General features: G+C 37.2%; 1 protein-coding gene across 7 annotated transcripts in view; it reads right to left on the reverse strand.

The window, feature by feature from the left end:
• Nucleotides 1-14,441, reverse strand: part of ABCC9 (ATP binding cassette subfamily C member 9) — a 73,430-nt gene extending 58,989 nt beyond the window's left edge. For all 7 annotated transcript variants that reach the window (XM_062009074.1, XM_062009067.1, XM_062009061.1 and 4 more), the window contains exons 1-7: nt 14,301-14,441; nt 8,509-8,586; nt 6,887-7,049; nt 3,524-3,665; nt 3,035-3,156; nt 1,894-2,060; nt 1,008-1,250 (exon numbers count right to left, since the gene is read on the reverse strand). In XM_062009074.1, coding sequence (XP_061865058.1) covers nt 1,008-1,250; nt 1,894-2,060; nt 3,035-3,156; nt 3,524-3,665; nt 6,887-7,031 — 819 coding nt within the window. In that variant the 5' untranslated portion in view covers nt 7,032-7,049; nt 8,509-8,586; nt 14,301-14,441. The remainder of the gene's footprint in view (nt 1-1,007; nt 1,251-1,893; nt 2,061-3,034; nt 3,157-3,523; nt 3,666-6,886; nt 7,050-8,508; nt 8,587-14,300) is intronic.
• Between the last annotated feature and the right edge of the window lie 265 nt (nt 14,442-14,706).

Consider the following 14,706-nt stretch of genomic DNA (forward strand, 5'->3'; position numbering starts at 1 on the left):
CTGCTTAAAGCATAAGTGTCTTGCTCTCTAGTCTTCAGTCTCTGTAAGTATAAACTATAAAAAGAAAGAGAAGCAACATATATCTATTAGAAACAACTGTACAGATTATGGTTTCATTTCAGAGGGCACAGAAAGGTGCCTGCAGCTCCATCAGTTACTGGGAGCAGAGCTGCTCCTCCCAGCTTCCCCTCACACTGCAGTTCTAAATCTTACATCGCATGGAAACAACATTTATCTGGTGTGTGCAGGAACAGGATTTTTACGTTTGTGTCCTACATGCTACATTTTCTGAAGTGGCTTCTGAATGCCTGTATTCTCTCTGCTGATGCTTCAGAAGTGATGTGTATATATAAATCAGGGAGGCAGGCTCTTGAATCCTTCCTATTTTCTGTAAAATAAAATCTTTCTATTTTTGGCAGAAAACACCAGCTTTAAGCACAAATGAAACACAGTTTTGCTTAAATGCATCCCAAAGTTTCTCAGAAAATTTCTGTCCTACCCTATAAGTGTGGCCAAACATGTTTTTCATACTGTGTCTGGCTGAGATTGAGTTAATTTTCTTCACAGCAGCTCGTATTATACTGTGTTTTGGATTGGTGACTAAAACACTGTTAAGACATCATGTTTTGGCTATAACTGACATGTGGTTTTGGCTATTTTTCTTTCTGAAGAAAAAAGTAAAGATGAGTTTTTCCAGCTGAAACTATGGACAGAATGTCCTCTGATTTAAGATGCAATCATAAGAAGCTAAGTTTTAAACAAAGGTTTTACTTTTAAAATGGAATCTAGGAAGTGATCAGTCTGTTATGCTTGTAGTTTCCAGTTGCTCTCAATCTGGCAACATCCTCCTGATGTAAATTCACTTAAAACCAAACAGTAACCATTGGATTGGAACTTCCTAAGACAGATTTCACCTTGGAACAAACAGTGCTAAGTTTAAAATTCCTAAAACTAGGATTTCATAGAAACAGAAAAAAACCAAAGTGCCACAATAGTTTTTTGGTTACCTTTTGTTCCTCATATGCTTCTTTCAGACAAACATAATTTGTCAGTGCTCTCATTGCAATTGGAAGCTTTCCGATTGCCTTCAGGTCCACAGGCTTCTTGTGAGCAGATATAATAAGAGTATTCATCCACCAATAAGTAGCCTTTGAGAGCAAATTGACAAATGGCTGCAGAAACCTCACCCCCAGGTCTTGTAGATCCTCTGGTGGCTTTACTTTCTGAGGGTTCATGAAAAATACATACCTCTGGAGAGGAGAAAATAGAAAGCATGGGATCAAGAATTGTCTTACTAATGGTAATTTTCAGAGATGAAAAAGTATAATACAGCTACAGTGTTGCAATATTTGCATTTAAGGGTAATGATACATTGAATTGAAATGTATATTTGCATGTAAATAGCATTTCCATTTTGACAATGTGACTGACAAGAATTTGAGCAATATGAGATGGAGACACAGCTCTGTAGCCTACCAGTACCATCTATCTCTTTCTGAACAACAACAAATTTTATCTTGGGATAAAATTATATTTTAAATTATCAAGTGTAAGAAGGTATGCTAATGTGTACACTCACTGTATATACAGTTTATCTGCATTAGCACAGTATATACTGGATGTATTACACACAGACACATATATACTTAAATGCATGCGTACATCTATACAAAATACATCCACTGTCTGTGTGTATACATATACACAGCTACACATATATACAAGGAGACACACGAAGAACATAAATTTTAAATGTCAGGTCCCATTGATTTCTACGGAGTTAATCAGCCATTTATGGCTCAACTAAATTTGAATCTAAATTTGACATAAGCCAGAGTTATTGGGACTCAAGACCCATCTAACCCCCAAGATACTGATAAAGAAGTCACATACCCTAACTCGAATGACATTGATCTCCACGGCCATCAGCAGCCCATAGAGAATGACCATAATTCCAGTGATGCAGAAACGCAGCTGAGAAAAGGGCACACCATCCTGGCAGTATCTCACAAGCTTGATTGTTTTAGTGACAAAGGCCATTATCCAGTAAAGAAAGAGAGCTGTAAAACAGGTGCACATGCATAATTTAAATAAATAAATAAACAAAGTTTAGCTTGTTTAGTGCTGCAGAATTTTTAGCACTCTCAAACGAACATATTCCATGATTTAGTGCAATGCAGGCATGGTGATCATCTGTAACACCAGCCTTCAGGCTGGCAATGTGTGGTATCAGTCAAAGTCAGGAAGTCAGTCAAGCTAAAGAGATTTGCTTTACACTGTGACTGAGACCGTCACTCCTCAAAGAGATCCAAAAGGGTGGGTCTTCACACAATTATGGAAGTCCACTTAAGGTAATCTGAAGGGAAACTTTGTTATTAAAGTGAGGCAAAAGCCACTCAACTTGATAGATATCATATGGCCTCTTTGAAAAAGCAGAGCGCGTCCCAGGCAAGCATACGGAAATATGCTCATTTGGAAAAGAGAGTTCATACAGTTTAATTACATCCTGCATCCTGACATATACCTAACAATTGCTCATTTAAGGAGTTGAGTTAGAGGCTGGACAGTATACTTGTATAAAACATTACCCTGCAATGTCTCACCAAATTCTTCTGAATTCCCTGACTGATACAGTAGACCAAGTAATCTCAGAGTCAGCTGCAAAGGATGCTGAGAAACAATAGCCATCTGAATTTTATGATGTTTTGTGATCAGATTACTATTAAAAATGGCTTTTTAAAACACTCCTTTTGAATGAGGATAAGAGTTAAAAAACACATAAAAGCTCATGCTAGAAATACAATAGGCATGCTATTCTTTTTCTTTTGTAACCATTTCTTAAAAAGAATTTTCAGTGTGTACCTTATTGAAGGTACAATAACTCTAACAACAATGCTAATTTGAAGAGCAGAGAATTATTAATTTATCTTTTAATATTCTCACATATTTCACTGTCCTCTTCAGTGTATGCAACCTGACTTTGGCCAGACTTCTAGGTTTTGTAAGAGTACATAAATATCAGAGTTAGACTTACCCAATAGTAACTTTGGAAAATTAGACGTTTCTATATTATGGTAATAGACTATAGATACAGTGGCAGCCACAAATCCCATTATAGCTGGTAGAAAAAGGTGCAGATGGCGAGATTTCATTTGTCTGAAAATAAGTAAGGTACAAATTAATGAATTTTGTAGGGTTTTTTTCACCATTGTTATATTCTTAGGTGTTTTGTTAATCTATTTAACAAGACAAATATGACTTTCCTAGAGACAAAAAATTTTTCCCTGAGAATAATTTAACTCTGTCAATATTTACTTGCTAATATAGCTTGAGAAGGAGAATAACAATGTGCTATCAACAACCATTCCACCTTCATCTCATTAAAATCCATACAGTTCATGAAATTATGCCTCATCTTTTTCTGGGAAAAACTGTTTATGCCTCACTAGCCATTCCATGATACATCAACACTATACATTAATGAATACAATAGCTTGACTGTCCACCAAACACTATCACTTACGTATCAGAAACTATGCCCTCTGCTATTTCACACACGTGTACAAACAGAAGGGTAAATGTCAGGATCCACCGCAGGTTGTGTCCAGGAAAATGCAGCCAGGTATTGTGGTGAATCTGGACTTTGGAGCTTTGGCTTCCCCAGCCTAAGACATAATAGTAATGAAAGAGAAAGGTTATCACATGGCCAGACAGCAAGTGATTTGGCTATCAATTCCTTGCTTTAATCAATAAGTCACAGCTAATAGTATATAATCAATATAAAAAACCCTACAAAGACTATGGGAGCTGTTGTTCCTAATAATATGACCTAGAAATGTCTGAGTTGCAATGTAGCCTCCCATAATTTTGATCTGACCCTGTAGAAAACAAGACAATAGACATCACTAGAAGAGGCCTTGGCCAAGAATAAAGATTAGAAAACCAAAAGAAACATCTCAAGAGTCTTACTCTCACACGACAGGGACTGACAGAACAAAGTGAAAGTCTTGCTGTGGTTTTCCCAGTCACAGACAAGAGTGGACAGTTTCCAACTGATCTAAAAGTTGCATGCTCCAATGAGGCCTCAAAGAGATATATTTGCTCCAAACCAATAAAATTTTTTATCTCTGTCTCAGGCCTGGTTGAGAGCACTGCTTCAGGGAATGCTAAGCAACAGTTTCCCTGTCCCTGCTCTTCAGGCACAGCCCAGTCTCCTTACCCTCTGCATTCCTGGCACATTGAATTTCCCAGGACAGCATCTGGACTCATCTGATTTAATCAACAAATTAATCTTTAAGCCTATTTCCATGTTGCTACCCAGGATGGCACCCTTTTTTCAGGCATCATCCTCTCTGAAGCCAGCAACCTGTCAGGACACCAGATTGGACTTGACAGTGCTGGGGGAAGCTGAGGGCTAATCAGAGGTTAGCCCTCATGATGGTGAGTCTTGTCCTGCATGTTGCATTGTCCTCTGTCCCTTCCCTTCTGATACAGAGCAGTCCTGATTCAGTCAGTCCAAATGACTGTACATGTCCCTCTTACTGTAAGGCAACTCCTGGAATCTCTGACAGGCTTCCTGGCAAATCGAAGAACAGCACATTTCAGGGAAGAAACAAAACAAAATAAAGCAAAAGCAAACTTGTTTAACTAAGACAGTGGGTATTGCATCTCTTTCTTTCATGCAGACTTGAGTTTAAAATCTAGGACTTTTGATATATAAAAATGCATCATCTCATCATGCCAAGAGGCTTATCAGGTGACTCAGAAACACATAAGCCAAAGCACAGGTTTATTCATACTTGGAAACTGTCAGAATTTCACCATTTCATCCTTGTTTCCTATGCAAAGAACTGCAAGAACTATATATTTTCTCTTCTTCATATCTATCTCAAGCATTTCCTGAGATTTTCCTAATTTAATGTGGCTTTTTTTTGACCTTGTTCCTATCTTCATCTCTTCCAAATTGCTTTCCATTTTTACTTCCTCTTTTTACTTCCTCAGTTGCACAAACACAGTTCACCATTGTGTCCAGTTCTGGGTCCCTCAGTTCAAGGAGGACAGGGAGCTGCTGGAGAGGGTTCAGCACGGGGCCACAAAGATGATAAAGGGAGTGGAGCATCTTTCTTATGATGAAAGGCTGAGGGAGCTGAGGCTCTTCAGCTTGGAGAAGAGACTGAGGGGTGAACTCATTAATGTTTACAAATACATAAAGGGTGGATGTTAGGAGGATGGAGCCAAGCTCTTTTCAGTGATGTCCAATGATAGGACAAGGGCAATGGGTACAAGCTGGAACATAAAAGGTTCCAATAAAACTTAAGGAAAAACTTTTGCACTGTGAGAGTGATGGAGCACTGGAACAGGCTGTCCAGATGGGTTGTGGAGTCTCCTTCTCTGAAGACATTCAAAACTCATCTGGATATGAGTTCCTGTGTGACCCACTCTAGGTGGTCCTGCTTTGGCAGAGAGGTTGGACTAAATGATCTTTTGAGGTGCTTTCCAACCTTTAAGATTCTGTGATTCTGTGATCAGTTTTCAGTTCTGAGTCGGCCAATATTGTGGACTCGTTGGCTCTTAATGCTTTGTTCAACTGTTTGTCTTGATAATCAAGGCACAAAACAGAAACCAAAGAATTGCATACATAACATATATACCATACAATTAAAGCTGTTATGAGGCTTTTTGAATATTGTTAGAAAATATACGGAATTTTCAGTGGCTGCCATACTATTTCAATATTAATTGGTTAATGCCTGTAAAAATATTAAAGCATCCTGCTATAACTTGATGCATTACATAGAATGTTGCAAAATATCATCTCTGTCTTCAGACTGTGCATTGAGTGTCTATCAAAAAACACTTTTGCAGAAAGCCCTCTAATCCAAGGATGACTTCCATCTTGTCTCAAAGAAAGAGGCAGTATTGACATAAAGATCCAGCACCGGTAGAAAGAGTTCTCCATAATCCCTGTGAGGTTTTTTTAAGTTTATAATTATTATTTTGTTAGAACTCATTTCTTATTCTCTTGTTTAATTATTTAATTAGTTTTTGGTCAAAGGATCTTGTTTGATTGCCAGGTACTGACTGTCTTAGCCCACAGTTTCCTGTAGTCTATTATTCAATCACTTCAGAGTCTTTTTGCATAATGGAAGTCCTTAAATCTCTAGTTCGAATATAATCCTCTTTGTCAGTTATTCAAGTTTCTTTATGTCCTGTGATCAGTTAGAATATTACTGTGTGACTGCTTTAGAAAAATTTTAAATTATATTTATTTCCTCACTACAAATAACTACATAAACAGACAACTACAGAGAAAAAGCATCATTAGAGTACTAGTTCAGGGTTTTTTATAAGAATATGTAAGTTAGAGACACTCCACTGTCCTAAATTCTTCAAGAAATATTTGCCATTTCTTATTTTCTCTCCTTTGCTCTACTTCTGTTTACAAATGTTGGCAATTATTCTGTTTTAAAAGTTTCCTACACTTCTCCTAGTCTTAGATTCAAGTTGTGCATCTTGGATATTCTCTGAAATTCATATCACTTGAAGGGAAATCAGACCCACTGTCCTGATCTAATACCTAATAATAGCTAAGGTTGCAAGTTGCTAACTTCAGAGCTGAAGAAAAAGCATTTGCATCCGATTTCTATGGTTCTCATCCATTTTTCATGCTGTTTAGTTCAGATTTGTATCTAAAATTCCCACCATTTCAGGCAGGCTTGCTTTGGGTCCTCTAGGTCAGGTCATTCTCTCTTGTCTTTTTTAAAACTAACAAATGCAAAGTATCCAGTGGTTTGCACCACAGGCCTCTAAGCACATATAAACATGACTGAATATAAATATGTGTTCAAGTTTTTATAGAGTTGCACAGCTCCATGGAATAACTCACCAATGAACAAAATTGGGAAGGTGATAAATAGCAAGAAGACATGGGGAACCAAGTTGAGTGCATCGACAAAGCAGACATTTCTCAGGACGCCAGCACTGATGTTGTAGGCTGAAGCATTGTCGTTACCACAAAACGCGAGTCTCATTGCTTCCAGAAGTTTTGACTGTTACAGAAAAGAGAGAATAGTTGACTACCAACACCGCTAGCATTCCCTGTAGCTAATCACAAAATAAATGAAGAGATACAGAAGGAGAAGACTGAACAACCCATAAATAATAATTTAGTTGTATTTTGAAAATGCTTTTCAGTCCTGTGAAGGCTGTGTTCATATTAAATTTACTGTTTAGTACATTTACTACACAATGTCTATAGCATTCATTTTATGTACAAGTGTTATACTGCAAGTTCTCTATGAGAATATAGAGAAAGAACAAGAACATTTAACAAAAGTGATTTCCTTTCTTCATAAGGAATCTCAGCGAGACAGAAGGTGACTCTTGTGTGCTTCTTTGATGAACCGACATTCCTTGGGCAGCATCTCTGTTCATACTGTTTGTTGCACTAAGTTTTAAGTGCAAGCTTAATATTTGTGATTTGGTAGCTTTGCATTCACTGATATTTCATATTTCTTCATTGTCTCATAGAAAAATAGTGATTCCAAACAGTAGTCATTACTGGCAATTGCCAAACTCTTAATCAAAGTAGGATATATTGAAGATTGGATAGGCAGTAAATCAGCAGTTATGCTCGATCTTGCAAATCCTTAAACATGAGCTTAGCTTCATCTAAGAAGTTTTCTGACTTCCATGATTTCCTATGAGTTTATCTCTATATATCAAGATAAGCTCATGCATGCTTGCTTGCCAAGTACAGGCCATAGTATGACCCAGCACTGTGGGTAGGTTCTGGCTTTTATCAAACTGTGCATTGTTTTCTTATTCAATCTTCTGATAAAGAAGATTGAACGTGAAACAAGATTGTGACCATAAGGTTTCTTTGCTGTTTTTTTGGTTTTTTTGCCTGAGGCTTACACATAGCAACATAGTGGTGTAGAATAGGCTATATAAAGTCACATTCTCCCGTCTTTTTTTTTTTTTAAGTGTTACATACTAAACTGGAAATAATACCTTTAATTCTGCAAAGCATATGCATACTTTGGTGAGTGCATCTTTCTGCAACAACATTGGCATTAATGAGTTTTGTGGAATCATAAACACATTTTTAAACAAAGTTAGTTGAATGGGAATAAAAAGGTTTTTCTCTTTTTATCAAATAGTTCTATGAGCCTAGTTGTTTAAACAATGTAAGCATAAGCTACTTAAGTACTCTCTTAGAGACTGCAGAACCATATATCTTCAAAAGATTACAGAGTTCAAAGAGATACTTTGAAACTCTGCTAAACCGCTTTTTGCTTTTAACTAACTTTATGCTAGATCTGAAAAGCATAACCACATTGAGATACATCAGGGAAAATTGCAATGGAACTTAATTGAAAAGAATGGGATAAATACAGTTCCTTTTCCAAATACATCAGCAATTTATGGTCTGAGATTTGCCAGAAGTTAAGCATAACTCACTCATATGGTGGACCACATCCTGCAAAAATGCATGCATGTACTTACTTATGTGGTGCAAAAGCTGATGGGCAACCTACTCACTCTTCAGTAGAACACAAGTTGATGGAGAGCCTGATCCATTCTCTATAATGAATAGAATGATATGGTCACTATCATTCTAGCATTTTATTTTTATATAAATTATATTAATGCACATGATTAGTAACATAAAAGAAACATGCTAATGTAAATTCCATTTGAATAGACTGAAGAGTTATGAGTGAAACAAATATAGAACTTAGAAAAAAAACTACAGGGCAATTCTTTGCTTTTAATTTGTAGAAGCTTGATGTCTCCTTTAAGGGAAACATAGCGGTAATGAAAATCTCTTGAAAATCAAAAGTGTTGTTTCCTCATTTTTATCAAAGGTCAAACGTCCAAGGGAGTTCTGCTGGGAATTTTCCTCCCTTTCCCACAAATAGGACTCTTTTTCTGAGACAGTGTAAGATGCTATTGTGGTCTAGTAGTTGGATTGGTACCGAAGGGCAGGAGCATCCTGGGTTCAAACGAGCACTGAATCATTGACTTCCACTGTAGCTTTTGGCTTCTAGTCAAAAATAAATCTGGGAGAAAGGATTAAAGCCATGTCCAAGAGAAGCTAAGGGAACTGATGGGTTTTTTCGGTATTTCTGGATAGGCAAATGGAATATAGGCAGTAAATGTTCCTGTGGAAGAAAGTACTATTAACAGCATGGAAAGAGCTATTTGTTAGCTAGGAGCTACCATCAGGTTGTAGAGGTCTCATATCACACCCCAAAAAGTAGTTTCCAAAAGCTATCAAGAAAGATGTGCTCAAGAATCACATCTGCATCTTCACAAGAATCTGTGCTGTGCTGGAGCATGTTGAATAACACACTCACAAAACCAACTGTCCTTTGCATATTGGCAGGGAATCTGGTCCTATTGTCAACACTGATGTATAGAGACAGTGCTCATCATACTGATGATAATTTTCAACAGTAGGTATAAGTAGTCTATTTCTGATGCTTTTGTTACAGGTTCATTTTAAAAAAAAAAAAGAAGTAGAATTTAATTGACTTCTCTTAAAATGAAAGAGAAAATCAAAGAGCTTATAGTGGTTAGTTTGTAAAAAAAAATCAAAACCAAAAATCAACCAACCAAAGAGAAAAGAATACTATATTGCCAATAAAATGAGATAGAGTATTTAACAAAAAAAATTCCCAAGTTTTTAAATCAGAAAACACTTCATCATTAATCAGTACATCCTGTGACCATGTTAATTAAACCTCCATAGGCTTAAAATCTATCAAAACACTGATTAGTTTCATGATGCTGTGTTGACCCAATGCAGCTTATGATTTTGCCTCATAAAATGCTCACCAGGTACAACTTCCCTTTATCTACAGAAGTACAGCACTGATAGAGAATAGAAGAGATAAGAACTGTAGAAGCATTAATAGTCCAGTAACACTTCCATCCTCCCTTTTCTCCTTTCTTCCATCTGTTTATCCATCATCATTGTGATAGAAATAAACTATGGCTGGAAGTGGAGGACTCATCTTCTGCATCTTTTGATGCAGAGCTTTCATAGACACTTTCATAAACACTTTCTCGTGTATAGACAAGCTGCTAGTAGTTCTCTGTATCTTTAAAAGTGGCATATGAAAATATGCTGCCATACATTAGAGTAAAAAGTACTCAGAGATCAAAGAAATAATTTTATCTCCAGCATGCCTCACAGGCAGCAAGAAATCATCATTCCCTTTTCATCCATTTCTGGTGCAGAAGATACTCTCCACAATTTTGTCCATGTGACTCAAACCTTGTTCTGTTGTTTTTTTGTTTTTTTTTTTTTTTAACTTATATACATAGGAGGCTCTGAAGATGCACTGATGCACAGGCTCATCACCCCAGGCATAAAGCATGTCATGTAGTTTTCTACTTCTTTGCTCAAATTTCACAGATAGTGGAAATATATTGGATGAAATTTTACTGACATGTAAGTGGGGATGCTTTGTATTTACAGCCAATGTGAGTGAAACTCCTATTTGTTTCAAAGCTGAAATCAGCCATTACTCTCTGCTGCATCAGAGCATGCCTCTAGAAGCATATTTTCATTGGCCTCCAGATTTAACAAGCTGCGTTCATTTCCAGAGAACAGAAAGAAATGCCCCTTAGGCAAAAGAACTGAAGACTCTTTACATTTTTTCCTAAGCACCAGTTGTTGATCATTGCTGAAGACAGAATGCTGACAGCACCAAAAACCAGTCTAACCTTGCAAGGAATACCCATACTGAACATTGAATTAGCTCTAAGCAAGTCAGAATAGAGAGCTGACTCAAGCCTTCCCACAGCATCGACAAAGGTGATTTTCTCCTTACCAAAGAGGAGGAGACAGACTTTTTAGGCCACAGTTAAGCACACAGGGAGAGATCAAAGAGGAAAATCTGGGCTGCAGAGCCACACAAGGAGACAGTTAAAGAGACTTCTATTGTCAAAGGATGGAAGAGATAAATAGTTATCTGTTCATCCATCTCAGAGAAGTTAACACATTCTGTAGCAGCAGTTGTCCTCCTACACCTGCCAAGGCACCTTCCTTGGTAACATCAAGGGAAGCACAAAGCTGGGTTTCCTGAATTAAGCAGCAAAGCCAGATGGTTTTATCATACTCAGCAGTCTGCTGCTGTAGGCAGCTGCCTGCTCTGCTATAGGCTACATGGTCTAGTAGAATGCTATACAAGTATTAGTTCAGTCTCAGAATCAATGGTCTTATATCACCACAGTAGTGTTCCCAAGATCAGAGCAAGCTTGAGATTGGTGCTGAGCAGCTGCCATACTTCAATTCCAAAGTTTGATTATTAAGGAAGAGATAAAGGACACATGAGCCATAGAGTGTAACAGCAGAGAAATGCCCACTAATTTCTTAGCAAATCTTTATCTGTATGTAAGGGATATTCTCTGGAAAGCAAAGGCCACTTCTTTTCATATGGATGAAAAAGAAGATTGCCAAGACCTTTTCTCTATGCCCATGTTCAGTTTGGAATCTTTGGAGCTGAAAGCTTATTTGCAGGCAGATGGTTTTGTTTACCGAACAGCAATATCTGCAAAAAAATTGGAGAAGTATGACTGCCATATTACAATGATAAAATGCATAACCCAGACATAAGGGTAGCAAGTTGTTTTGAAACCTGTTGGTCATCTGAAGTCACCAACCACTATTTCTCATCAAGGTAGTAACAGTTTTCAGAAAAGCTATTGAGATGCCCTTATATTCATTTAAGATGTTACAGAAAACAGCTTTCCCAGAGATAATCTCTCTTTATTTTGAATATAGTAGGTCACAAAACTATGCTGGGGTGATACATCAAAGTGAGTACATCATAATATATTTGCTTCACTACTTATTACAGCAGAAATGTTTACTTTATAACAACCTTGACAAGCATACTAGGTTTAACCTAGCATTTCAGTCAGGGGAAATGCAATGATGTGATAAAGATCTTCTGATAAATAAGCACATGCCATCTGAGGGTACCAGCTACATTCAGCACCCCAGTAGAGGTGCCAAGTCCTAGGTAATTTCTTAATACTTCTAGGCTGGAAGGCCTTTGTTCTTCAAAGTTGTTAAATTGCTCGCTTTAAGTCTTTACAAACTCAGAAATTTTCAGAGGTGTTTTTCTCTTTCTTCCTTTTCCTTTCCTCCTTTCCTGATCTAGGTAGACCTGCTTTAGCAGGGGGGTTGGACTAGATGATCTTTAGAGGTCCCTTCCAACACTTACCATTCTGTGCTTCTGTGAAAATGGAAAAGCAAAACTCAGAGGGGAATAGAATGAACAATCAGGAGGACAGGCCCAAGATAGTGCCAGTGAAAGGCAAATTTCAACTCTCCTTTACATCATTTTAGAATTTGATTTCCTGTTGGTTTAGTTTAATGAGGATGTGAACTACCTGAACAGCAGTCCATTGTGCAATGAAATAACTAAAAAACCTTATGTCCTTTAAGCATTTAAATTTTCATGCTAACATCCCCATCACTGACAAGTTAAGACTTTTTAGTTTTGGGCTAAGATGTATTGAATATGGTCATAATATAATAAACAGAAAATGGTATAAAAGAGATTCAGGAATGATTCAGGAATGAATTCACTATGAAGAAGAAAAAAGTTTGGGGAAGAAAAAAAATAGGACAAAGTTGTAAACATGAACATGATGTAGCAACAAACATAAACACTTACAAATCTCATTTTAACAAGCATAAATGTGGATTCTCAGGGCATCAAGTCAGTTCCTCAGATATGTTTTCTATAAGCGATTGGAAATACCCCAATGGGAAAATGGTAGATAATGTAAATTTCCATTAAAATGACAAGAACATCCTCACCAAGTGCAAAACAGTAAGCATTATAGTTAAAGGCATGTAAATTATCTTAGGGGCCTTTAAAGTGAATTTAAAAGTCTTTATAGTCAAGAGTTTTGTCCTACCTGGTTTATCACTCTGTCCAGCATGCTTTGCAAGAGTATAAAGAAAAGAGTATAAATACACTCCTCAGGTACATCTTGTTTAGGGCAAATATGAAAATTTTGAGTAGTTCTGTTACCTCTATTTAGAAAATTAATAAATTGATAGTTTCACTTTCTAATTAAAATGTATCAACTTATAGAGCATATTTGGGTCTCAGTTCAGATTTTTATGCATATAATTTTGCATTATATACCTATATGTGCATATATACATGTACATATATAGAGAAATGTATATGCATACAGAACAAGGATGGAGAAAGTACTCAGGTTTTTACAAAAGTAGTAGATCCTTGTGGATAACTAAGTCAGTCAATACAAAAGCAAGAATTTATCTTTCCTTCTTGAATTTCACAGAGAAAATTTTAACTATTAAATTAAGCACAATGGAAGGCCTAACTGCGTTTTGCCACAGATTTCAGGTTAGTACAATGAATCTTTTTCCTTTCCAGGTGTAAACCTGCTAGCTTGTTCTTCTTATGTTCCTAAAAGCATTGAACCTAATACAATCTATGTGATTTATAGCCTAGGCATTATTTGCAAAGAGTTCTGTTAAGGTTCTGGTAAAAAGTGCTGCCTCCTTTAAAACTTATTTATTCAAAAATCATTCTGTACAAAATATAATTTTCCTTTTTATTCCTGTTTAAGCTGTGATCACCTGCTGCCTTCCTAAGCACTGCCTCAGCTACCTTGGGCCTTAAGGTAAAGAATTACCCCAATACCTGTCAGTACTCACATTGCTAACTGCCTTATACCAGCAGCCTGATCCAAATGTTACTGAAGTCAATGAAAAGAATCTCATTGACTTCAGTAGTTTTTTTGTTCAAGCTCCAAAAACAGAGAAAATCACAACAGCAGTGGTGATAAACAGGCTATTGGCACTGAAAGACATTTCACACAAACATCTGCAGTGATCCCACACACATTTAATACATTACTCTTTTTTTTTTTTTTTTTTTTTTTATAAGCTTCTTAACACCACACGATTTCCAACATCAGAGTACTACACTGTCTGCTGTAAAACCTTCGGCTTCACATGCCAAGACAGGGCAGCTTAAAAAAGAAACGTAAGTAAGCCTGTGAACAGCAGCAAACAAAACATCAGCAGGAGGGGATGGTAAAGGCTGAGAATGCCCGCGAATGGAAAAGGAAAAGGAAAAAGAGATCGGAGCTGTAATCCCAGGAAAGAACGAGGAGCAGCCCTGTCCCACAGATATAAAGGGAAGGAAGAGGAGGTGGTTAGTGGGAGATAATGGGGGAGGGTCATCGCATGCCCCGTTTGGTTGCTGAATGTTAGATCAAACTCTGCAGCTTACCTTTGTAAACACAAAACCAAAATACCAACTCAAATTGTCACTCGGTTGTGCTATGTGATCAATATCATCCCGATGGCAGGATTTTCCTCCACTTAGTGAAGCCGCTCCAAGCCCTGGAGTGGATTATTTTTAGGCTGGTGATGGGAAGATCAGCTGCTGCCTCCTATCGAGTTTCCAAAGTGCACAAACTCTTCTTGTCTTTCTCATACGCTGAAGGGGGCAGGAAACTGGGAAGAGACAGGCAAGTAAAAAGCACCAATTTTTTGCCTCATGAAGCTAGAGTCCCCTGGGATTTTCTTTGTTTGCTTTTATTTTCATTTTTTCCTTACTGGAGTAGTAAGATTCCAAGAGGCTGTTACAGTGCATGGACTACTAGCAGATGGTTATTCTGAAGCAATTGATTTAG

This window comes from Colius striatus, chromosome 1, assembly GCF_028858725.1.
Source record: "Colius striatus isolate bColStr4 chromosome 1, bColStr4.1.hap1, whole genome shotgun sequence".
Classification (NCBI taxonomy): domain Eukaryota; kingdom Metazoa; phylum Chordata; class Aves; order Coliiformes; family Coliidae; genus Colius; species Colius striatus.